The sequence below is a fragment of the Tachysurus vachellii genome, chromosome 10, assembly GCF_030014155.1.
Source record: "Tachysurus vachellii isolate PV-2020 chromosome 10, HZAU_Pvac_v1, whole genome shotgun sequence".
Lineage (NCBI taxonomy): Eukaryota > Metazoa > Chordata > Actinopteri > Siluriformes > Bagridae > Tachysurus > Tachysurus vachellii.
The window spans coordinates 2,315,001-2,338,159 of record NC_083469.1 but is presented as its reverse complement, the minus strand read 5'-3'; the positions used below and the strand labels follow the sequence as shown (position 1 = coordinate 2,338,159).

Sequence of the window (23,159 nt, the reverse complement as noted above, 5' to 3'; positions counted from 1 at the left end):
GCGTGACACTTGACAGCCCTGTAAAGGTTGTATTTCCTCTTCTAACATATAAATTAAGCACTTGGCAACTGGCTGGTGATGAACTTGGTGGTGTTAATGGGACACTGCTAATCTCTGAGTACTGTGGACCTTCAGCACTGGGTTTTGAAAGTTGATAGTAAATGTAAAATTAAAGTTAAAAACTTTTGTTGGTAAACAAACAATATACTAATAGAGATACTCTATAGTGTGGTAGTTACTTTTTTTTATTATGCTTTATAATTTCTTCCTTGTTATGCTTTTATAATTTTGGATCCTTTTAAATAACACGTTGTAAAATAATGTTGTGCTGTTTTAAAATAGATCATTATTGCAAATGAAGTATGTAAGTGTATATTTAATTTACGCCCTCAAGAGCTTACAGGAAGTGACTGGTAAAGTATTAATTATATAATATCACAGTCTGGACGTGTTTTTCCTGATGTTTTAAAGTTTTCAATTTTAGTTTTATTGTTGTATTCATAGTAAATTAAAAAAAATATATATATATATATATATATATATATAAGTTTAAATTGAAAACTTGCCCTAACCAAAATGGCGTCGCTATTGACGTGATCCTTAGTGTAAACATTTCAAAACGGTCGCTAGTAAAGAATACTTATAAAATAACATAGTCTGGATGTGTTTTTCATGATGTTTTATAGTTTCCAATTTTAGTTTTATTGTTGCATTCATAGTAAATAAAAAGAAAACTGTTTAAATTAGAAACTTGCCCTAACCAAAATGGCGTCGCTATTGACGTGACCATCATGTCAAAACGGTCGCTACACCTGTGGAACGGAACACCACATATCAAAGAGGTGGAGATGTAAAAATCAGCGTCGTTTACAACTTATTGACTCTTGTAAAGAGTATTATCTTTGTAATATTTTGGGTTATTGTAGTACAGACATTTGTATTAACAACCTGAATGTTTGAGTGATCTTTATTTATTTATGTATTTATTTTTATAGCAGACGTGTTCTTTCCCCTCAATATGGTCTGTTCCAAACGCACCCGTTTTGGTAACACGTAATACGGTGGGTTCGTTAGAGCCGCCCTACAGGTACAGGGCGTGGAGCAATAAGGCGGAAAACAACAAAACATGGCACTTTTCTTTAGAGTAAGCTGAAAAACATGGGCTCTTTAGAGGCTTGAAGATGACCTAAAGCAAAAAAAAAAAAAATAATCTGTCGCTATAACGTCAATATGGGTAAGTTTTATTAAATTGTTTTAAATAACGTTAAACTGGACTCAACGCTTGTGATGCATTCAAGGTCCCTATCGCTCAATTGTTCACGAGTCTTTGTAGACTTGTGCACAGTGTACGTGTTATTTTGGGAGTTTCATTTCGATTTTTTTTTACCTGGTGAAAACATTCATCGCACGCATATTAAATATATTTGGATAATTTTTTGGAATCGGTTTAAATATACTTTACGATTCTAAATCGTTTATTTTAGTTACAAAGCTCTTGAATGTAGCTTTCCCCAGGTATTTTAGCTGTGCTGGGATTATATTATAATCCCATATTATATTATTTTATATTTTATCATTTTTATTATTGCTTTGGTTTGATAGTCAGATTACTTTTACATTAGATCAGTGACTCGTGCATGTGTCTTGGTCAGGTCAGGTTTTTTTTATTATAAGTGATTGATTGCAATGCTATTAAACATGATTTCTTTATTGAACATGGTTATAAACATAACACAATTAGTTCACCACACTCACCAGGTTCTTTTATAAAAGCCCTACATCTTTTAATCTAATCCGTGTGTGTTCAAAGAATAACATTTCAAGTGAGAAATCAATAACTTGTCGTATAACAAAAAGTAGTTACGCTTAGTTTTTTATTCTTAAGACAATTGATTAATTTGCTGATGGTATTTTTAGTCAGAGGTTTTTAAGTCGGTGTTAAAGCTATAAAGACATGCAGAAAGTCTTCATAATGAAGAATATGAATGCAGGGATGCTTAGTGGTGTGTTTTCTGATTATTTACCATTGAATGAGCAAAATGCAAAGAAAATGTAGTTCATTATTAGGTGAAATTTACAAAATGATGGCAAATAAGTACAGGAACTGGTCATGTCGTTGGTCTGGACATCAAACTTTCTTTGGTTTAGGGTAAAAAAAAAAAATACTAAGGAGTCATTTAGGAGTCATTGATTCTCTTCATATTGGTGAAATGAGTCAAATAAAATGACTGAGAAAAGTGTCTGAATTTTTTCCCCCCATGGTTTAAAGAATATGTGAGTTTTCAGTCAGAGGGGATTGTTTGTAAGTGCTAAAAGCATGTTGGTGAAGAAGCAGTGATTCATAGTGTGACTGGAGAAACAGGCTGTTTTTTTTTTTTCTTCTTTCCCCTCTTTCTCTTCTCCCTGGTGGGTTATATTGCAACTGAGACACAGAATGCGAAGCTGTAAACCCTGAGGGAAGACAAACACTCCTGTTCATGTCGCAGTCGTATAACAAAAGCCCTGAAGCGAAACGGCTTAAACAAATTTTCATTAAAAAACTAAAAACAAGGATGCAGGATTTTCCTGTTTTAAACCTTTAGTAGAGTTTGATGATGATGATGATGATGATGATGATCTCTGGGTCTCTTTTGTTTCATCAATTTACCTCAGTTTACTTTGCTTTGTCCCAGAGTTCCTGTTTGATATTGGAGCACAGAACCTGCTCGGCAACTTTTTACACACACAAACACACACACACACACACACACACACACGCACACACACACGATCCAAGTACATGCTGCTGCCTGTCGCCTCGTTTAACTAAAGTTGTCATGTGGCTAAAAAAATTTAATAACTCCTCATCAGTTGAAGGTGTGGTGAACTGAGGTGGTTTCTCCCTCTAATACCACAGAAATCTTCTACACGTGATTATATAAAGATGAATTATTACATCGTGCTTTGCTTGTAGTTTCATGTCACAAAACAAGTTAGCACACAATTTTTGCTGCTATTGGCCTGGTTCTGATACTGAACTTTTCCCCATAGCAAATGAATCTAAATAAAATGGAGACGCTAACTGTTGCCTATTTTTATTTATTATTTTCCCCCAAAAAACTCAACCGTTTTTTTGTTTTTTTTTTGGTTAGGTGTGTGCTGTCGTAGCCTGAAGGATACCAAGGTCCTGATGAAAATGGGCTTGGGTCTGGTGCTGGTGGGTCACTTGAACTTCCTTTTGGGGGCGCTGGTGCACGGCTCCGTGCTGCGTGACGTCAAAGTGAACAGTCAGACCTCCGCCCTCAAGTACGCCATCTCCAACATCATCGCCATGGTTGCTGGCCTCGTGGTACGTCTTGATCGATTTCAAATCTTAACGGAGGAACAAACCCAGAGTCAGAGCTTTACATCGTGAGCAGAAATCAAAACTTTAATTAAATTTAATGTATTTTAAGGAAATAAAGCAGACTTGGATGATTAATAATCCCACTCTATCTGGGGTTTGGATGATTTAATAATCCAATATCTGGGGTTTTGTATGATTAATAATCCCACTCTATCTGGGGTTTAGAATGATTGATTGATAATTCCACTCTATCTGGGGATATAAATGATTAATAATCCCACTCTATCTGGGGTTTAGAACGATTAATAATCCCACTCTATCTGGGGTTTAGAATGAATGATAATCCCACTCTCTGTCACCCAGATGAGGATGAGGTTCTCTTTTCAGTCTGGTTCCTCTCCAGTTTTCTTTCTCATATCATCTCTGGGGTTTTTCCTCACCACCGTCATCTCAGACCCGCTCGTTAGGGATTAATATGAATTTAAAATTTCTCAAAACAGCTCAACAGAAGTATAAATATTCTTAAAAAAAAAAAAAAGAGTTGTCTATTGGAGGGACTGAATAATCTTTGCCTAAATCTGGCACTTTAGACCTGAAATCTATGTATTGAACAAGACTAATAATGAACAATAATGTTCTTTCTGCTCTGCAGGCAGTTACTGGTGGGATATCAGCCATCGCACTGTCGAAGAACATGCAGAACCAGACGCTGGTAAGTTAAACACACATCTACACGACACGCGTGTCTGATCCGAGCCGCAATGTTGCTGAAAGACCGGTAAATATCTGCAGTGTTTACTCCTGGGGTGTGTCCTAATCAGCTCTCTAGCGCCCTAGGTTGTGTCCCAATCAGCTCTCTAGCTCCCTAGGTGTGTCCCAATCGGCTCTGTAGTTCCCTGGGGTGTGTCCCAATCGGCTCTGTAGTTCCCTGGGGTGTGTCCCAATCGGCTCTGTAGTTCCCTGGGGTGTGTCCCAATCGGCTCTGTAGTTCCCTGGGGTGTGTCCTAATCAGGTCTCTAGCTCCCTGGGGAGTGAATCAGTGTGTAGTGTACAGGACTCTGATGAGGATACTGAGTCATTAGTGTCCCAGTGTACAGTGAGTCAGTCAGTGTACAAACTCAAACATATCAAATCCTGCAGGATCGTAGGTTCGTTAACGGATTTTTAAGATTCGTATCTTCGGGATCAAACAAACCAATGCACTGGAAAGATTCTGAGTAGTGATCTAGGAAACGGATTGAGACACACACTCGATTGTAGCGAGTAAATGACTCGACTCTGAATCGACTCACCTGTAGGAGGAAACGTACGAACGAAACTCGCCGTGTGTGTCCAGTTGTCATTTATATAACTATCACTAGATTCAGCAAAAGAATCGACCGGTGTGAAAGAGCCCAAAGTGACAACATGACGGTGGTGGTGTTTTTTTTTTCCTTGACTTTATGTATTTGACATTTGTTCACTGCGTCCCTGTAGAAATGGCTCTTGTTGGCGGTCAGCATCGTGATCTGTATGCTTGGCACAGCCGCCGCCGTCAGCGTCTTAGTCTCCATTGTTATGGCCATCGACAACGATGGCTTCAGTCTGCTGACGCAGTGCAACCTGAACGGAACGCTCAACACGTACAGCATCACCTACGAGTGTCCGTTCGACCCCACGCGCGTTTACGTGAGTCATCAGCTTCAACTTCTGTTTCCCAAACTGGTGCTTCTTGCACACATGCATGCTACACACACCCACACACACACAAACACACACACACTTTTCACATTTTGAAAGGTTTAATTAATAGCGTTTGTTTTTCGACCCCAGGGGACGACACTGACCCTTTGGGGTTTGATTATTGTCATGTCGTTGATGGAGGTGGTGTTTTCTCTGCGCTGCTTCCTTGCCTGCACCAGTTTCCTGCGTCTCCCCTGCCCCTGGAGCAAGACCCCGAAAAAACGCAGGGTAAAAAAAAAAAAAACACACACTCCACACACTCAAGTCAATGATGTCTCAAGGGGATGTGCTTTTCTCAGGCTTCGTAAGAAGTAGAGATGCTGCTGAACTTTCTTGGTGATGGAGCTGGTGTTGAGTGACCAGGTGAAGTTCTCAGCTAGTCGTGTAACAAGTCTGTCTCAATGAATCCTTAGACCTTCAGTTACACTAAAGTTCAGGCCCTCAAATAGTGTTTTAAATAGAAAACTTTGGTTAGGAGGCCAGAAAAGGACACGACTGAATTACACACAACTGGATTAAGTACAGATGGATATATTAGGACAGTAAATACAACCACAACCTGTTCACCACTTAGCTGACTGTCTTTTGTTAGTCCTTAGTCAGGGCCTCAGTCAGTCCTTGTAGAAATATGAATAATCCATGAAACATAGACAAATTGGGGGCACGGTGGCTTAGTGGTTAACATGTTCGCCTCACACCTCCATGGTTGGGGGTTCGATTCCCGCCTCCACCTTGTGTGTGTGGAGTTTGCCTGTTCTCCCCGTGCCTCGGGGGTTTCCTCCGGGTACTCCGGTTTCCTCCCCGGTCCAAAGACATGCATGGTAGGTTGATTGGCATCTCTGGAAAATTGTCCGTAGTGTGTGTGTGTGTGTGCCCTGTGATGGGTTGGCGTTCGGTTAAGCAGTAGAAAATGAATGAATGGATGAAATAGATAAATCCCAAGGTTGAAGGAAAAATAAAAAAAATAATCCAATTGTCTCTTGAAACTTAGCAGCCATGAAATCCACCCTTATTTCAACGAAGAGACTGGAGACCTTTTCCTGGAAAAAGGGATTCCAAAAACCTCAGGACATCCTCCTGGAAAATACTTGTAGGGGAGAACAGCATGCACATCTTCCAACCATTGTCTACTTTATTCTTTAGGCCTTCCTTCCTCTAACTTGTACTCCTTCAAAATAAAAGTCCCTTCAATTACCAATACTAGGGTTTCAACCTAAAAGTCCCCAAAATTAACAACATAAATAAATAAAGAATGTTTTATATAAGGCACACAAACTCAAAACCAGCTCAAAACAAACAATGAACTTAAATTAAGGCCTGAAACACAAATAAAATCATATATATACGCATTAACAAAACTGTGCCTCTTTTTAACAACCAAAAAGCAAAAGTATATGCATAATATTTAGTTTTTGTGGGCCTTAATAACGTAGCAAGGTTACAGACGAACACCAAGAAATTTGGTGCTCCTGACGAGCTCTACAGAGGATCCGTCGACGTTCAGTGGAGAGCTCTGTTCACGCCACACACAGAATCGATTCATTGTCTCTGGCAGCAGCTTTGATGGTTAGGATTGACGCTCGGGTCTAATACGTCATCGGTTCATTATCCAGACTCTTATCCAGACTGACAGACAAAAAGTGTCCATGAGACATCACCACTGGTTCACTAGGTCACAGGATACCATCATCTTAAAACTGTTGGGACGAATTATAGCACTTTTTTTTTTATATACCAAAAAAAAGGAAATATAAGTGTTCGATTCAGGAAGATGAATGTCTTTACCTGCTGTTTAAGCGAAAGCTGTTTGGAAGTTTATTCCACCAGCTCAGGACCAGAGTCTTGTTGTACACCTCCCTCTTACCCTGAGAGATGGTGTGACCTGAAGCCGCCTTCACACTGCACAGCGCCTACACTACAGAATTTGTAGAGTTTCATCACTATTTCTGTTTTTCACTACAATACTAATGCGGCCTTCACACTGCACACGACAAACGGAAACGACTGTCGGATTTCGCCCCCTAGTGACAGTCGCACGGAATGTGCAATACGATCGTGTAGACGTCAACATGGAAGAGAAGCTAATTCTCGCCGTCTCGGAAAACCCAATACTGTACGATACGTCTCTAGAATCATACAGAGATGTTAAGAGAAAAAATGAAGCATGGATACTCGCCGAGACTTTTTCTCCGAGTCAGGTAGTGTTTTATTCACACTGATTTGCGATGTTTTCTTTTGCGTCTCCAGTAAAGGAGAGCAAAAGCAAGAGCCTGTGTTCTCCGTCCATTTATCACGGTGAATGAAGGAATTAATTATTGAAGGAGTAAATACAAACAATACAACAATAAATCCAGGAAAAATAATTTTTTGAGGAAACATGGACACAACATTAAAAATAATACAATATAAATATTAATAATTTATTACTTTTTTATCAATAACAATGTATTTAAAACAAATTTGTTTTTGATAAAGTTAAAAAATTACTAAAGTTAATATTAATACTTTTCAGTAATTTTTATCACCTCATGCACACGAACCTGATTGGACAACATTGGAACACCTCACATCCGGTCGGCATATCGGATGCGGTGTAGTCGCACAAGTTGAAATTTTTTAACGGATCACCTCACGCAGCGCCTTTGTGACTCTCCATAGGAAATGAATGGCTTCCTGTTTATCGGCCGTCGTTTGTCGTGTGCAGTGTGAAGGCCGCTTGAGGGAGTGAGGTGCAGTGTGAGGAGTGATGAGGGCTTTGAGGTTAAAGAGCTGGTCCACTTTTGGCTTTGAAGCAAGCTTCAGTGTTTAAACGTGATGTGTTCTGATACCAGAGCCAGTGGGACTTATAAGGACTTAGACAGGTTGAAAACAAGTCATGGGTCTGCATTTTGGATCATCTGCAGAGCGTTCTTGTGTTCAGAGGAAGACCTGACCGAGAGAGCTGCAGTAGTCCAGTCTGCAAACGGCGACAGAATGAACAAGAACAAGGCTGAGCAGCCTGTGTGGAGAAAAATCCACTAAATCCTGATGTAGAGAAGAAACCGTCAGAGTAACGTGAGGAAAAGGACAGTTGCTGTGGCTGAAGGGGAGATCAGACAGATTCTGAGCTGGGGACGAGTCACCTGGATGACCAACAGTTCAGTTTTAGCTGATGGACCTCTCATCATGGATGACATCAGACGTGCTGAGATCTGAGGGAGGGAAGGAGAAGATGACAGGAACGGCATGTTCAACAGGGACGGATTAAAAACCCCAGGGGTTTGTTTATGGAAGGAGTCTCCAGTGTCATCGCTTTGTAACAGAGTTAAGTTTGTGTTTGCAGACATCTTCAGGAGAGAGAGAGAGAGAGAGAGAGAGAGAGTGTGCGAGAGAACGAACAAGAGAGAGAGAGAGTGTGCGAGAGAGAGAGAGTGTGCGAGAGAGAGAGAGTGTGCGAGAGAGAGAGAGTGTGCGAGAGAGAGAGAGTGTGCGAGAGAGAGAGAGTGTGCGAGAGAGAGAGAGAGTGTGCGAGAGAGAGAGAGTGTGCGAGAACGAGAGAGAGAGAGAACGAGAACGAGACAGAGAACGAGAGAGAGAGAACGAGAACGAGAGAGAGAGAACGAGAACGAGAGAGAGAGAGAGAGAACGAGAGAGAGAGAACGAGAGAGAGAGAACGAGAACGAGAGAGAGAACGAGAGAGAGAGAGAGAACGAGAGAGAGAGAGAGAACGAGAACGAGAGAGCGCGAGAGAGAGAGAGAGAGAACGCGAGAGAGAGAGAGAACGAGAACGAGAGAGCGCGAGAGAGAGAGAGAGAGAACGCGAGAGAGAGAGCGAGAGAGAGAGCGCGAGAGAGCGAGAGAGAGCGAGAGAGAGAGCGAGAGAGAGAGCGAGAGAGAGAACGAGAGAGCGCGAGAACTGTTTTTGTGGGTTTTATTATAAATATAACCGTAAACAGAACAGTACACTTTCTAAATAAAACCTTTTTAGTTGTCTGTAAACTGTTATTGTATAAAGAAGAATAAACATGGACGTGTAACGCGGTCTTCATCAGTGTGATGTACATCATTAGGGTTATTTACTTTATTTATTTATTTATTTGTGTCTAAATCACATTGTTCTCTGACTCAGTGCTGTTTCTCCATCAGGTGCGTATACGGACGCCGAATAGCTCCGTCCCGTCGTCTCCCGTCCCCTTCCCCGACGAGGAGGATCCTGCAGAGCGTCATGATCTTCTCAGTACATCCTCACCCACTGAGGTAAACAGTTGGATGTGAGATCGAGCTCCAGTCACATCTACGGGTTCAGATCATCTCCCAGTCTTTGGTCAGAACCCGGAACAAATCCAGCAGAAAGAGACGGAATGGGTTCAAATCTCCTGCTAAAAATGAGAAACGAAGTACAGCATCAAATAAAGTACTTGCTGGATCTCGACTCAAACTGAGACTTAAGTATAAATGACGCTCTTTCTATTTTTTTTATGTAAATAAACGTCTGTACCTGAGCCTTATCTGTACAGCACTGATGTGAAATCTGCTCCAGCTGCCAATATCGAAACCACAAAGAAAGCTGTACTGAGATCAGCTGTCTGTCTCTAAAAAGGTCAAAACATCTCCATTATTTTTACTGCTGAACATCAGCGGCTGCTCCTCAGACCTTCTGCCATTTCCATAACCCTCGTCCTTTAGAGTACACGCCGAGTTTCACTTTTTCTCTAAGTTTTATTCCTTTTCTTATGCTCCGGTTCAGGTGGGCGGGGCTACACCGGGCTCTCGTCTGAGGGTTTAGTAACTCCTTCGTTTCTCATGTATCTTTCTTTTCCTCTTTTCTAGCACTACGATGCTGCTGACTGTGTTTATGTTGCCATATATTTCACTAAGGTGTCTCTGATGTAATACATTTACAATGCTTATGTATGTCGAGTAAAAAAAACAGCCTGGTTTTAGATAAATCGCAGCTCTGTGTCGGGATTTATGTAGGAGTTAAATAGAACTTTGAATAGAAATGAGGGTTTATAATTCCATTTATCTTGCTTTAACAGAAAGAGCTTGTCTGTTTTTTATTTTATTTATATATATACATACACATACACACTCACCGGCCACTTTATTAGATACACCTTATTAGTACCGGTGTGGTCTTCTGCTGCTGTAGCCCATCCGCCTCAAGGTGCGACGTGTTGTGTGTTCAGAGATGCTCTTCTGCATACCTCGGTTGTAACGAGCGGTTATTTGAGTTACTGTTGCCTTTCTATCAGCTCGAACCAGTCTCTCAAGGCCATTCTCCTCTGACCTCTGGCATCAACAAGGCATTTGCGCCCACAGAACTGCCCTCACTGGATATTTTCTCTTTTTCGGACCATTCTCTGTAAACCCTAGAGATGGTTGTGCGTGAAAATCCCAGTAGATCAGCAGTTTCTGAAATACTCAGACCAGCCCGTCTGGCACCAACAACCATGTCACGTTCAAAGTCACTTAAATCACCTTTCTTCCCCATTCTGACGCTCGGTTTGAACTGCAGCATCGTCTTGACCATGTCTACATGCCTGAATGCATTGAGTTGCTGCCATGTGATTGGCTGATTAGAAATTTGTGTTAACGAGCAGTTGGACAGGTGTAGCTAATAAAGTGGCCGGTGAGTGTGTGTGTGTGTGTGTATATGTATATATATATATATCTATAGACATCTCTCATTTAAGGGATTTTTTTCTCACACTCTTAGCTCTTTATAAACACACTGCTCCTTATTTATTATTATTTTTAATCCAATTTTTTTAAATTGCAACCTTTTTATATCTACTTCACTTTGTCTGGTCCTATCGCGCACACACACACACACACACACACACACACACACACTACATGCTGCACAGCTTAGTGTACGTGTGAGCACAGAGATGTGAACGTTCTTACATTAAATTACTGCTCTTGATGTTTGGGAATGAAATGACCTGTAGAGCAGAGTTCATGTTACTATGTTATAAAACTGGAGTAAAAACCCATAGTGAGATTTTTACAGATACTCTGTTTCACAGCTTGAGGTCAGCAGTGTACACGTGATCCTTTACATCAGGCATCAGATGAGAGATCTGATTTATGCGTGCTGCTGCAACGTGATTGGCTGATTTGGATAATTGCAAAAGAAAAAACCCACACAGGAAAACTTATGCGAGATAACTTGATTCACCAAACATTATCTACGTGATCCTGTCTTGGTGTGCACATACACACACACACTCGCCTCTCAATCTCATTATGAACTTCACATCTGCTTTGAGTTTAACTTTAAATATGTTTCTTTAAACGATCATTGTGATGATGGAGCATTTCCTGGTGCTCCCTGGACTTTGTATTTTAATGGCATTCAAAAAGGAAAAAAAATGAAGTGTAAGTAAATGTTAGTGAAGTGTGATGTGTAAGTAAATGTTACACACACTGCAGACTTTTCAGATTTTCTCACATAATCCCTTTAAATGTAGATGACTTTATCCAGTAGTCAGGTTCTTTAAAACCCTCATCATCCTGGAGGGAAACAGCTTTTTTTTTTTAAAACTTGTTTCATTGCACTCATTTTTTTTTTTTCTCTCAGACTGATTACACTGCCAAAAGTCATACACCATCATTTTACACACACACACACACACACACACACACACAAACTAGGTCCAAAACCAAAGAAGCACTGTACAGAAAGTCAATTTACTTAAACCTTTTTTATGTGGTGTTCCTGTTTGATTCTTTATGATCTGTTACTGCAGGGAGGAAGTTAAATAACTGCTTGATGTTTTTTTTGTAATAAATAATGTAAACCTGTGATGTGGAGTAAAAGTGTTACGCTGTTGTACAAAAGCAAAAAAGGCACCTTTATTTCTATATATATATATCTCGTCGCTGTCAGACGGAATCCTCGTATCTCCAAAACCGTTATTTTTCAGGAAATTAAAAAAAACGCCGTACCTTATCTGCAGTGCACAGGGTTTAGTCCACGTTACAGTGGATTGTCTTGCGCTAAATTCCTGTCCTCAGACGAGCACCAGAACTAGCGGGGGTCAAGATTTTTTTTTCTTTGAGCCCAGTGTTTTGAAGACATTTACCTCAGAAGACGTGTTGATTCGTTGCGACTCTTCTTGAGGAGAAATATGCCGTGAAGCTCTCCCACGGAGTGAGGAAGAGGTGGACAGTTGAAGTGTCCAATGGAGTTATGAGATTTGCGCTCAAGCTATTTTCAAGACTTTAGATTGGTTAATAACTTGTAAAAATAACAGACCCACGTGGGGACTGACCAATAGCATCGATATGTGAAAAAATATGAAATTGACCAAATTTGGACATACGAGGTTTCCGCCCGACAGCGACGATATATATATATATATATATATATATAGAGAGAGAGAGAGAGAGAGAGAGAGAGAGAGAGAGCATTGCTATATTTAGTATATATATACAGTGTGTGTGTGTGTGTATATATATATATATATATATATATATATATATATATATATATATATATATATATATATATATATATATATATATATAAATAAGCCGCAGTGATGTTTTACTCTTGATGTCGCTTGATGTTTCTGTATAACTTTGCTGATAGTCGTGGTGTTGAATGTTCTCGTATGTGGATGAGTTTTGTTAACACACACACACACACGTACAGTAGGTACGTACACTTTGATGATGTGTCCTAACGCTGTTTTGCTTCATCCATTGGTCCAGGATTCATTTAGAGCAATAAAAACACACACTTTCTCTAATCTCATGTGAGTTTTGTTCAGATGGTTTTATCGTCTGAACAAATAATCAGCGTTATGTAAATAATTTCTAGACCAAACTGTATTTTTATTGCCTTCGATACATCTCTCACACACAGTAATGAGAATGGTAACTTTTTTTTTTCTATTTCTTTTAATACTTTGATACTAAAATGACTTACATGATAAAACGTTTTGCTCCTTTTTTGTTTCTCAGGTCATGGAAAAAAATGATAATTATATTTACACTAAGTCAGTTATTTTTACCCCCGAGATCAACACGGTGAAATAAAAGAATTGAATTTTTATTTATACATTTAAACCAAAAAAAAAAAGAAAAAAAAGAATCTCTTATACATTTTATCTTGTCATTCTTGCTGCGTGTGAGGTTCGTCGTACAAGTTTTTATTTTTCCGTTACTCTTCTGGAGAGATCTGCGATCAGAAGTGAAAAAAAATAATCTTTTATTTGGATTATTTATACGTCGTTAAGCTAAATACAGACACAACACTGACAGGATTACACACGTTACGCTGAGATGAAACCACACTTAATAAAGGAGGCTGGTGATGGACAGGGGTTGTTTTTTTTTCCCTTCATATATCTCCAGCCTTGTTAAAGAAGCAATAAATCTACAGGAAATAATCGTCTTTAAACAGGAAGTAAAATAAAATACCCTACTATCCTCAAAAAAGGATGTTAGCAGGATATACCCACAAAAAGGAAAAGAAGTTTGTCGTATAAATGTTTAATCATGGATCTGTCTTTGGTGTAACTCGACATGGTGGCGCTTCAGTACGGCTGCTCCTGATACTGCCCCTCGGTTGCCGTGGTGAAGTCCTCCAGGACGCTGCGCAGGTACTCGAACGTTGGACGGTTCTCGGGGTTTTCTGTCCAACACTCCTTCATTATTACGTACAGGTCCTCGGGACAGTTGTCTGGACGTGGCATGCGGTAGCCTCTCTCCAGGTTCTGGATCACCTCAGGATTCGTCATACCTGAAACAGAGACGTACCGTGAACATCACTCAACCTGAGGAGATGCCGTGATCTCAGACTCTGTTGAATCCTGGATTCTCATTGGTTAAAAACTAGAGGTTTGCTATAACAGTAGAAGCCTCCACAAGAAAAACATGCCTTTGAAAGAAGATGTTTGTTTAACATTTATGGAAGGAGTCTCATGTGTCAGCAAACCGCTGTGGTGTAAGAGGAATAAAGTAGTTCAGGGCGTGACTACTTCAGAGTAGAAACAAGACTAACGTTCTCAAAGTTCTGAGAATTTTTTTACAGCTAGATTTAAGGTTGTGGAACATCCAAGAAACAAGTTCTCTCACGCGTTATACTGTAGCAGCTGTAACTGTAAACTCCCTCAGCAGACTGAAGATAGACTGAGGGGGGGGGGGGGCACGGTGGCTTAGTGGTTATCACGTTTGCCTCACACCTCCAGGGTTGGGGGTTCGATTCCCGCCTCCACCTTGTGTGTGTGGAGTTTGCATGTTCTCCCCGTGCCTCGGGGGTTTCCTCCGGGTACTCCGGTTTCCTCCCCCGGTCCAAAGACATGCATGGTAGGTTGATTGGCATCTCTGGAAAATTGTCCGTAGTGTGTGATTGCGTGAGTGAATGAGAGTGTGTGTGTGTGCCCTGTGATGGGTTGGCACTCCCATGCCTGAGATAGGCACAGGCTCCCCGTGACCCGAGGTAGTTCGGATAAGCGGTAGAAAATGAATGAATGAATGTAATGTAGATGTGACAAAATAAAGGCTGCTACTTCTCACATGTAAAATACACATCTCACCGAAAACCTTTACGTATCGTGGTATAATGATGAAACACCAGACATACGCGTGTGCTCTATACTGCAATCCAACCTAAAACCATCAGACCAGTTTCTGAAGGCATCGTAGATGTTCAGACTGAAGTAATTTTTCATACCTGGGTAAGGAATTCTGCCATAGGTCACAATCTCGGTCAGCAGGATGCCGAAAGACCAGACGTCTGATTTGATGGAGAACGTGCCGTAGTTGATGGCTTCAGGAGCCGTCCATTTGATGGGAAACTTCGCACCTTTGGGGTAAACAGATCAAACTCAATCAGGTTCTGATCAAACAGAGTCCATGAAGTTCATCAGGGTCAAGACTTCTCACCTTCCCTGGCTGTATATTCGTTGTTCTCGATGAGCCTGGCGAGGCCGAAGTCTGCGATTTTGCAGATGAGTTCGTCAGACACCAGGATGTTGGCGGCTCTCAAGTCTCTATGGATGTAGTTCCTCTCCTCAATGTAGGCCATACCATCAGCCACCTACAGGGGGCAGAACATCATTAGGAATGAACTCTGTGTGTGTGTGTGTGTGTGTGTATGTGTGTGTGTACACTGGCAGTGATGGTTTACATAAAGAGACACAGAGATATCAAGCCAAGTTCCTGACTCTAGGAGTGTCCTGCTTCCCTTTGTTTGAGCTTTGACCTGTAATAGTTTTCTCCACCTAGTGATCAAAGGGAGATCGTTTATCTTTCAGTGATACATCATTTCCTTCCCTCTTCTCTTATTTTCAACGCCATGATTCTGAAATGCCGTTTTAGAGACAAATATTATGACTCATTTCACATCTCATTAACACCTTATTAACACTTCTTTCCAACGTGAGCTCCTTCTCTTATAACGTAGCTAAAAGTTATCCAGCTGAACAAGCTCCACATTCTACCATCCTGAGGCTCACAAACTTCTCCCTTTACTGTTCTGACACTCTCCTGAGAGCTCCTCATGCCTCCTGAGGCTCACAAGCTTCTGGACTAACTTCCTTGAACAACCTGCCATTCTGTGTCTGACATCATCTTAGTCTCCTGAGGAACATGAGCTCTGCTCTGATCACAATCCTGAAGATCACAGACTCCTCCCACCTCCCTGAGGAACACAGGCCCTTCCTAGCATCCTGAGGACCACAAGCCTCTCATTGCCTTTTAATAAAAAGGCAATACGAAGAGCGTTCTTCTTTGACGGTGCCTTGCTCAAGGGCACCTCAGTCGTGGTATTGCCGTCCCGAGACTTGAACCCACAACCTTAGGGTTAGGAGTCAAACTCTCTAACCATTAGGCCACGACTTCCCCACAAAAAAGTATAAAACTATACTTTTCAACTATAAAAGTATCCATGCTACAGATTTTAGATGCATTTAATTCAATCTTTATATGAGCAGAGTGAGTTTTGGAGAGATGTTGATGTTTGTGTGTGTGTGTGTGTGTGTGTGTGTGTGTGTGTGTGTGTGTGTGTGAGTGAGTGAGCAGCTGCATTGTTTCTGTGATTGTAGTAGATAAACACTCAAACCAAAGCATGAAAGATATTCGTCTTGGCAACGATAGCTTTTCATGAGGTATGTGTGTCTGTTTTTCACAGATATATACAGATATGTGTGTGTGAGTAAGTGTGAGTAAGTGTGTCTGTGTGTGTGTGTGTGTGTGTGTGTGTGTATTGTGTATTGTAAACTGGCAAAAATTTCACACATATGTGAGATGTGACAGTTTTTGCAGCCAGCAGAGAGGTGTGTGTGTGTGTGTGTGTGTGTGTGTGTGTGTGTGTGTGTGGGTGTGTGCGCACTTTTATTTGTGGGTTTTATGGCTGCAAGACAATCAAACTTGTTTAGTTATTAGATTTTAAAGTGGCAGAAATCTTGTCTGTTTATTCACACACATACACACACACTTCTTTCACATCAGGACATTCCTCAACATTAATTAATAGTAGGAGTAGTGAACTAGTAATAGTACTAGTGATGGTGGTAGTATAATGTTTGTAATATTTCTTCTGTTCTGTCCAGCTGCCATGAGACAATGTCCATTGTTAAAAGGGCTAAACAAATCAGTTTGAGTTGAATAGTATAAGTAGTAATAGATTCACAGCAGTACTAGTGGTAGTAGTAATAGGGTTGTAGTACTTGTGGTAGTAACACTAGTAGTAACGATAATAGAGTAACAGTAATAATATTTAAATGGATATGTGCATTTATTTACATTAAATTTGCTGAATGTTTGTGTGAGTTTTCATTCGCTCTCATTATGAGATTAGAGATGTGAAGATCAGAGCTGATTAACCAGCAGCTTTCCACACTATTGCATAAGCGTGCTGTTAGGAAACATTTTTCAGTTCACTTAATTCCAAAATCTTTTTTAATCCCAGTGGGAAAAGATGGAATGATACATGCTGCTAGAAATGAAATTATAGTGTGTGTATGTGTGTATGTGTGTGTGTGTGTGTATGTGTGTGTGTGTATGTGTGTGTGTGTGTGTATGTGTGTGTGTGTATGTGTATGTGTGTGTATGTGTGTGTATGTGTGTATGTGTGTGTGTGTATGTGTATGTGTGTGTGTACTGTATGTGTGTGTGTGTGTGTACTGTATGTGTGTGTGTGTGTGTGTATGTGTGTGTATGTGTGTGTGTATGTGTGTGTGTGTGTGTGTATGTGTGTGTGTGTGTGTGTGTACTGTATGTGTGTGTGTGTGTGTGTGTGTGTGTGTGTGTGTGTGTGTGTGTGTGAGACATACCTGTGAGGCCATATCGATCAGGGTGTTGATTTGTAGATTTGATCCCTCTGGAGTCTTTAGAAAATCCACCAGACTGCCTGGATATGTAAATATCAAACACACACACACACACACACACACACACACACACACACACACACACACACACTCGTTATTTGTATATGACATGTAACATACTAAACAGATCAGTATAAACAATAGTCGAAAATAGACATTTAACAATTTATTTAAATACAAAACTAATATAATCAAATTAAATATTTGATATAAAGTAATATCTAATTTATATGCAATTTCGTTCCAAAGACTAATATATAGTGTATACTGTATAGATTATATAGCGGGATCTAGGATTGACCCCTGAGGAACGCCTTACGTAATAAGGCCATTTAATTTTCAATCCAATCCACAATCCACAAAATATTAAGTCCACAAACTAAACAAATGAGAAAGAAATAAGGGACAAATGCAGGAAGTAGGACAGTAATAGAACTTTGAAAACAAGGCTAAGATATTAATCAATGAGCTAACGTAGGATAGGACAGGTGCACAGCATAGAGAAAGAATCCATGACAGGATAAAGGTGGAGAATCAAAGACAAACCAAAACATTGCTCTTGTTGCCATAGGAACCATGAGATGAAGAGGTAAGTATTGACAAAGGTGTGCAGCTTAGCATTGATATTTAGGAAATAATAGCAGTCCATTATTCAGAGCCAGTGAATACTTGTGTGTGTGTGTGTATGTGCGTGTGTTTGAAGACTTTGTATTGCCTCCAAAATAAAACAGCTGGTGTAAGTGATAAATACTTAGAAGATGAAATAAAGAGAGAATTTAATGAGATACAGAAGCATGAACTTTACTTTCACCTTCAGTGTGAAGGTGACAAAGACAAAGGGAAGGGAGGCAGCAGACTAACAAAGCATATTTCGCTGCCAAGCATTTCCCAGGTTTGATATAAGGACATAAATAGCAGCAGAAATGTTTTAGCTCCTAAAAGGAGAACACAACATTCTCAGGAAATCCCGCCGTCAGTCACCGTGAAGCGTCAAGGCGAAAAAGAGGAATCGTCCTGCACTTAGGAACTTCCTTTAGTAGGAGTGAGGAAAAGACGTCAGGAAAAAGCACTTGGAGGGACTCCAGTCTCCACAGGTTAATACAGATAATGCTAATGTGATGGGAGAGTTACTCATATTTGTAACATTAGCAGGGTTCTCAAGTTTGGAAGACAGGCAAGCGTGACATCTCCAACCCCCCGCAACCACCTCCCCCCCAACCACCAGAGAGAGAGAGAGAGAGAGAGAGAGAGAGAGAGAGAGAGAGAGAGAGAGAGATTATGACTGGTGGTGTTTATTGTAAGTGTTTGTTGCCTTTTTGGACTCCTTTATCATTTGTAATGTTGCTCCCATATAAAACAGTTCAGCACAAGCCCAGACATTTTTAGGGTCATGACTGAGGACAATGTCCCATCCAGAGACAAGCTGTTTCATGTTGAGGTTTTGTTCAAACCGGCCATCAAAAATACCCTCTCTTATGAACGTGTTTTTTTTTCATTGGTTGTTGTGTTAAATCTTACCCAGATACAATAGTGCTATTTTCTGATTGGCTGTTGTGTAGCCTCTTTTTTTTGATTGGCTGAAAAAGTGTCAGGCTCGACTAAGAACTCCAGGTGAGATGCGCTTGATTCCTGCCCGGTTCCATAGAGACAGCGGTGCGGACTGATACGTTTTGGGCGCTGCGGCATATTAAATATATGATAAATAGTCAAAAAGTTTTTCTGCGTGAGAAATACGACGTGTGGCAGGAGAACGTGACAAAAGACCCAAATGCGTGACTGTCACTCTCATTGCTGTCACCAAAAAAATGGTAGCTCTGCCCCTCACCTCAAGAATAATAGCTCCGCCCTTTTACCTCACCTTGAGGTTTGCTTTAAATGCTTAAAATCACTCTCTGTAAATTTGTGATAATTTTTGGACATGGATGAGAGAGTCAGAAAAGGCCTTGAAGAGCTGAAAACACCCAGAGGCTAACAACAGCAGCAACAACACAAGCACCGATTGTCCATTCTAAACAAAAAAGATTATCACATCGCGTCAGTATAAAAGTGCTTTTGTTGCGAGGGCTCTCGAGGAGAACGGCATGTGCTGGGATTCACATGACAACACATACGGTATGTGTGTGAAAGGAACACCGTGTTTCTAATCATGCAGAGTGCAGCATGAAAGCAGGGAGTGCTAATTTACTGAACCATTCAAGATTTGTACAATACGCTTTGACCATTGTATGCTTTTGAGGATTACATAAAAGCAGCTGGAGTGATGAAGCAACTGACAAAAGAAACGAAGCGGAGTCGATTCATTTACAGTAACAGTATCCCTTGAAGCTGGTCGTTCCTCTTATTCCACAGCAAGTTTAAAACGATTACAATTTGTTTATTAAAGAGGGTTGTGTCGTACATTTCATCCCTTTATTAGCGTCATATAATGCTGAAGAACATCTGCGAAGCCTTTGAGTTCCTTTTCTCGCTTACTCATATTTTCTCTCTCTAGAAACTACCGAAACAAAAGCAAGGAAAGAATGAATTTCTTTGTTTTATTCACTTTCAGGTGTAAGTGAGATTATGAGTCTTTAATTAGTTTGGAATAATATAATGAAATGCAAATATAAACTCGATCAAAAGTACAACATTGTTGTCTAATCAACTTCAAATTGTTTTTGTTGGGAAATGATGAATTAATTAGAATTAATAAGGGTTAGATATACACCTAAGTATGTCTACAGTAGTTTTAACTGCTGCTTGACTTAAATGCACAGCTTACACCATATCAGCAGTAAATTCAGGGAAAAGCATCATAAGAATTCTGTTTTGTGAATGTATTCATTCAGAAACACAGATTATTTTGATTAGCTAATGGAAGTTGCGTAGTAAAGGTGTATCTCGAGTAGTAAAGGTTTGTAGTTAATTACTAAATGTTGAGGTCGACTACTGAGAATTGAAGCAGATTCTTTAAAAGATATAAGTTGATTACTAAAAATGTATCTTAAGTAATAACTAGATTTGTAAAGTTTGTCGCGACAAACTTTGATGTTGGCTTTGACGATGCAAGTATTCGCAAAGGCCGGTGCTTTTTGGAGGCGAGTGGACATAAGGGTCGGTTTTATTTTTGGAAGCAAGTAAACAGAAAGCTAGGGTGCCAAAACATTTGGAGGTAAGTGGAGCATGTGACGTTATCAGAATACACGTGAGCAAGTTCCCCTCATTGTTCTGAGTGTTTTGATATGTCACATGTGCATGTTGTAAAAAGTTTTTTGATTTTGCATATTTTGAGGGCGGGGCTGCGGCACAACCGAAAGGCCAGTCGGTACATCAATTTAAGAGTTTGTTCAGAGTATCACCCTAAAGGAGCTGGCCAAGTTTGGTGTAGATCGTTCGAAAGCTTGCCGAGTTATAAACCTCCAAAGTTTATAATGGGAGTCTATGGGGAAAAATTCCACTTTGAGACCCGGTACCGGAAGTACCGGTACTCGGATCGCTTATAAAAGTAATAACAACAAACTTCAGACCAGGGTCTACAACATATCCGAATTTGGTGCATGTGGCTCGAAAGCCCTAGGAGGAGTTACTCTTGATATATTTTTGTCTAAGCTTAAATAGGAAAACAGAATGTTGGCTTCTACAAAGCAACATAATAAATTGTAGTTAATTACTAAACGTCGAGGTTGATTACAAAAATCTGTATTGGATCATTAAAAATGTGAACAGAATCCTTAAGAAATGTAAGTAGATTACAAAACATTCGAGTAGTTTGCTAAAAAAAAAAAAAAAAAAAAGTTAATTTTTTAATAAAGCTTGTAGTTAATTGCTAAAATTGAGGTTGAGTATATAGAATTGAAGTAGATCCTTTAGTAGATTCTTTAAAAAAATTCGAGTAGTTTGCTGACGATTGAAAATTGAAGTTGTTTCCTAAAAAGTGTATCTAGAGTAATAAAAAATTTCTAGCTAATTATTCAAATCTGATTCTGATTATTAAGAATTGAAGTAAAATCTTTACCAAATGTACATCGATTACTATAATTGTATCTCGAATAATAAAAATTTGTAGTTAATTGCTAAACATTGAGATGAATGACTAAAATCTGAAGTGGATTACTAAAAGTTTTCAAAAGATATAACACCAACGAAATGCTACACTTCATTTACCATCTTTTCATGCTCTATTTTAGCAATAAAAATCACAAATAGAATTGATGTTATGATTGTATTTAATCAGACGCAGACAGAGACTGGGATGATGAGGAAACAAAAGATGACGATGGCCGAGCTGACAAACATCAACCGCAGACATATAACCAACAAACGTACTGTACTTAGTTATAGTCGAGATCGTTCTCTCAAACATGAAAGCTCATATTGTTTAGGTAGATGAAAGTTGTTATTATTATGGGATGTACAGGTTTATTAATCTCATGGTGAGTGTTTTATGGTTGCTTAGCATTCATAACAACATGGTATTCCGACTCTCCCATTCCGCAGTTTGTCTACAGGCCGTGTGTGTGTGTGTGTGTGTGATAAAGGTCATGTTCATTCCTGTAAGGACGTCTCCCTGAAGAGAAGTGAGTACTTCTCTCCCGAAAGAGAAGTGAATCAGTGAACGGACAGACACCAGGCCCGATTGTTTTAGAAAGCGGACATGCACGTTAAGTACAAGAACGAGGCGAGTTCATCAGATGTCATGTCATCAAACACGAAAACACAGACAGACAGAGAAAGGTACTACAACTACACCAGACTGCTTTTACTCAAATAACATAAATCACACCTTTAAAGTGAGTCTTAGATGTTCTACTGATAATTCAGTTCAGTACAGATTGACTGAAACATAACTATAAATTCAGGATATACATTTTAAATTAGGAGTAACGATTAAGTCCGAGGTGACGGTGGTGAGGAAGAAACTCCCTGAAATGATATGAGGAAGAAACCATGACGAGGAACCAGACTTGGTCCCATAATCATTTCCCTTCTATAACTGTAAATTTCAACATAACACAATCTCTAAAATGTTACTGTAATACACTTTTAAAGTTGATTGTACATTATTGTACATTACCATTTTTGATATTAAATTCCTAAAATCACATTTTTTATTTCACTTATTTAAAAGAATCTGAGCATTTTTCTCATGTTGCTGCTTAATTTTATTTAGCAGACAATTATGAAACATTTAAATCGATCACTAAAAACAAAAGTTAGGAAAATTGTGAGGGAGAAAACTAAACACTGAAGCTGATGCTAAAAAGTCAAGTTGGTAGTTGGTTCTTAAATTTATAAGCACATTACAAAAAGATCTTTTACTGAAATTGAAAGTTTGAAAGTTAAAATGATAAAATATTCTTAAAAACCTGGAAACTAAAATGGATTACTAAAAATATTTGGGTGGAATACCAAAAAGAAATTGAAATTATTAGGGGTTTAGTAAACATCTAAGTAGATTCATTTTAAAATGCTGATTACTAATGTAGAAATGTATCTTGGTAAGTAGAAATGTGTAAGTAATTACTGAAAGTTGGCTTGGATTACTAAAATCTGTAATGATTACTAAAATTTGAAGGTGATCGTTTAGAATTGACGTAGCTCTATAAAAAACGTAAGATATTGGATAGATTGCTACAAATTATGCTTGCTAAAAATTATACTCTAAAGGAATGTTGATTACAATATAAATTGTAGTTAATTTCTATAAGTTGAGGTTGATTACTAAAAATATAAAGTAAAGATTGCTTAAAAAAGTATGCTAATTATTAAAAAGGTATCTAGTAAAAATGTGTAGTTTATTACTAAAT

General features: G+C 39.4%; 2 protein-coding genes across 3 annotated transcripts in view; one reads left to right on the top strand and one right to left on the bottom strand.

The window, feature by feature from the left end:
• Nucleotides 1-1,071: 1,071 nt before the first annotated feature.
• tmem54a (transmembrane protein 54a) lies at nucleotides 1,072-11,837 on the top strand. Of its 2 annotated transcripts, none has more exons than XM_060879727.1 (6): nucleotides 1,072-1,234; nucleotides 3,132-3,328; nucleotides 3,978-4,037; nucleotides 4,802-4,993; nucleotides 5,138-5,275; nucleotides 9,173-11,837. In XM_060879727.1, exons 1-6 carry the CDS (start codon nucleotides 1,231-1,233, stop codon nucleotides 9,299-9,301), a joined length of 720 nt encoding a protein of 239 aa, XP_060735710.1. In that variant the 5' UTR covers nucleotides 1,072-1,230; the 3' UTR covers nucleotides 9,302-11,837. The 2 variants fall into 2 exon arrangements, with proteins under 2 accessions (XP_060735710.1, XP_060735711.1); XM_060879728.1 differs by lacking the exon at nucleotides 9,173-11,837 and adding an exon at nucleotides 7,968-9,163.
• A 956-nt stretch (nucleotides 11,838-12,793) lies between these two features.
• lck (LCK proto-oncogene, Src family tyrosine kinase) overlaps nucleotides 12,794-23,159 on the bottom strand; it is a 31,848-nt gene continuing 21,482 nt past the window's right edge. The window contains exons 10-13 of the mRNA XM_060879045.1: nucleotides 17,317-17,393; nucleotides 14,927-15,080; nucleotides 14,715-14,846; nucleotides 12,794-13,781 (exon numbers count right to left, since the gene is read on the bottom strand). Of these exons, the coding sequence (XP_060735028.1) occupies nucleotides 13,576-13,781; nucleotides 14,715-14,846; nucleotides 14,927-15,080; nucleotides 17,317-17,393 (569 nt within the window). The 3' untranslated portion in view covers nucleotides 12,794-13,575. The remainder of the gene's footprint in view (nucleotides 13,782-14,714; nucleotides 14,847-14,926; nucleotides 15,081-17,316; nucleotides 17,394-23,159) is intronic.